Here is a 3,065-nt window from a genome sequence, read left to right as displayed (position 1 = left end):
TGGACGGTTGGATGCGTACACTGGAAATACCGGTCACAAACGCGTTCCCACTACTTACACTTTTTGTAGATATCGCTCTTGAAAAATATGACCCAATCAGCTCGCCTTATCTTACAACGAGGAATGATATATAGGGGAGACCGGGGCAGGTTGTAACACGGGGCACGTTGTAACACTGCAAATTCTGTTAAACTGAAAAAATCTGGCAACATCGCAATATACATTTATTGAAAGAGCCTTCAAAACGGTTAGTCTGATGTAAGTTGTGGAAGTGTGCGTACTGCCGTGTTCTAGAAATACGACGGAATAACCTTTTTTGGCGCGTAAGTAAATGTTGCATGTTTTTGGTTTTTTTTGATTTCCTGGTAGATGCATTTGTACAGATCTGAGTTTTATGTCTTATATGAATCAGAATTCTCTAGACTACATGCTTGACTAGTTCTTTTTTTGAAATATCCATACACTTTTTTGTTGTGACTTGATAAAGAGAAAAATCAACATCGGGGTAAGTTGTAACAAACTCGCCGGGGCAAAATGTAACACGTTACAACTTACCCCGGGTTTAAGAATTAATAATTACCTACCTATATTTTGTTTTGTATAGGTAATTTTACAATGAGGACCTATAAGAAAAAAACGGAAAGAGGCAATACCTCGAAAGAGGACATGGAACAAGCCGTGAATCGTGTTTTAAATAACAATGAATCGCAAAGATCTGTAGCTAAAAGTTTAAACATATGTCATGTAACGCTTCACAGATATGTAAGAAAAGTTCAGAATTCTGGTCATAACGAAGGCCCCGTTAGTCTATCAAATGTTGGTTACTCTAGAAAACCTGTTTTTGATGAAAATCAAGCACAAAAACTTGTGGATTACATTAAACATGCATCGAAAATTTATTTTGGCCTTAGTCCAAAAGAAGTGCGAAAGTTTGCATATGAGTGCGCTCTTACATATAATGTCACAGTTCCTGATTCCTGGAATAAAAACAAATGCGCCGGAGAGGACTGGCTTACACAATTTTTAAAGAAGCACGAAGATCTCTCAATTCGGACACCCGAGGCGACTAGCTTACAAAGAGCCATAAGTTTTAATAAACAGAACGTGTCATCATTTTTTGACAAACTGGCAAGCGTAAGAGACAAATATAACTTTAATTCAGCAACTATCTGGAATTTGGACGAGACTGGAGTGACGACGGTCCAAAAAGTTAGCAAGGTTCTGGCGGAAAAGGGAACTAAGCAAGTTGGTGGTATCACATCAAGCGAGAGAGGTGTACTCGTCACTGTGTTGGTTGCTGTTAGTTCCTCAGGAAACTCTATTCCTCCGCAATTTATATTTCCCAGAAAAAAGTACCATGACTATTTTATACGAGATAGGCCTCCTGGAAGCATTGGTGCTGCAAATGGGTCAGGGTGGATGACATCTGACGAATTTTTTAAATTTATGGAACATTTTGTGTTTCACGTGCGTCCATCTCGAGAAAATCCGGTACTTCTGCTACTCGATAATCACGAGTCCCACTTAGCAATAAAAACTATTAATTTTGCTAAGGAAAATAACGTGATAATGCTGTCGTTCCCACCGCATTGCTCACACCGGCTTCAGCCATTAGATAGGAGTGTGTATGGTCCCTTTAAGAAATATTTGTCAAATTCTCAAGCTGCCTGGCTCAGGAATAACCCAGGTAAATCAATGACCATATACGACATACCATCTTTAGTTCGAGATGCTCTTCCACAAGCATTGACTCCTATAAACATAATGAAAGGGTTTAAAGTGTCAGGTATTGAACCGTACAACAGAGACATTTTTACTGATGACGAGTTTTTGCCTGCTGGCGTAACGGATCAACCATTGCCGAACGCTGAATCGTCAGCTACCTCGCCTGTGCTTCAATTATCTGGTTCCTCAAATGCTAATAGTCAAGACATGTCCCAGCCATCTACTTCTTCTGCTCATTGTGAACAAGTGATCCCAGAAAATGACTCGTTGAGCCCTAAAAATAAACAAGAACATACAATTCAAGTGCCAAAAGAATTTTCTCCAGAATTTGTGCGCCCGTTTCCGAAAGCTGAACAAAGGAAAACATCTACAAGGGGTCGGAAGAAAAGAAAGTCTGCTGTCTTAACCGATACTCCAGAGAAAGACGAATTGGAGGCAGAACAAAACAGCCGGAAGTCGAAGAAAACCAAAGAGATACAAAAGAAAAAGGTTGAAAAGGCAAAAAGAAAAGTTATGGTAGAATCTGATGGTAGTTCTGATGAAGAATGCTTTTGCTTGGTTTGCACTGAGCCATTTAGCAGAAGTAAGCCTAAAGAAAAATGGATTAAGTGTTTCCATTGTGAATTTTGGTCACACGAAGCCTGCACTGATGGGGGATTTCCTTATATTTGTCATAACTGCGATTCCGATGAAGACTAATACATAAAATATATAAACAGTTATATCTCTAGTTTGTGATTTTCAATAATATAGTTACATGTGTTTAGTTTTTGCTAAGAAACCGAATGTTTAGTTAATTTTACTATATGTTACAACTTACCCTGAGTGTTGTTACAACTTGCCCCTGATACGGGGCAGGTTGTAACAAATACAACAAGCATTTCAAAAAAAATCCTAGCTTATACTTTTACGTTTTTTAGTATCGTTACTGTGTTATTTTGTAGGTTAGATGTAAGAAAAGATATAAAAAAATATATTATAATTTTCCAAGTAAAATTGTTTAGATTAGAGTAAAAAGTAAATTTTTTGTTACAACCTGCCCCGGTCTCCCATCTTAACCGCTCCTACTATCCAAATAGGGTGCTAAAATTTAAAAACTGTCTAGAAAACGTAAATTTGTGCCCTCTAAAAGAATGCAGAGATATCAATGATGCATAAAAATGGTGTCATAATGTTTTCTCTAATAAATTTAATTCCAATTTCCCCATATTAAGGCGACGCCATAAAGTGAACGGCCCATCAAAAACATGGTTTGACGATGGTATAAGATCATCGTCTAAAAAATTACGATTTGTTCGTCATGACAAAACAATTTCCTGAACTAAAGAATTATTACCATA

At 37.6% G+C, this 3,065-nt stretch overlaps 1 protein-coding gene across 1 annotated transcript; it reads left to right on the top strand.

Annotated features, from left to right (window-relative positions):
* Positions 1–271: 271 nt before the first annotated feature.
* On the top strand, positions 272–2,652 carry LOC116168869. Its single transcript, XM_031484865.1, has 2 exons — positions 272–323; positions 605–2,652. Exon 2 carries the CDS (start codon positions 616–618, stop codon positions 2,422–2,424), a length of 1,809 nt encoding a protein of 602 aa, XP_031340725.1. The 5' UTR covers positions 272–323; positions 605–615; the 3' UTR covers positions 2,425–2,652.
* The last annotated feature ends 413 nt before the right edge of the window (positions 2,653–3,065 follow it).

The sequence above is a fragment of the Photinus pyralis genome, unplaced genomic scaffold, assembly GCF_008802855.1.
Source record: "Photinus pyralis isolate 1611_PpyrPB1 unplaced genomic scaffold, Ppyr1.3 Ppyr1.4_LG4, whole genome shotgun sequence".
Taxonomy (NCBI): domain Eukaryota; kingdom Metazoa; phylum Arthropoda; class Insecta; order Coleoptera; family Lampyridae; genus Photinus; species Photinus pyralis.
This window is presented reverse-complemented; position numbering and strand designations above follow the sequence as displayed.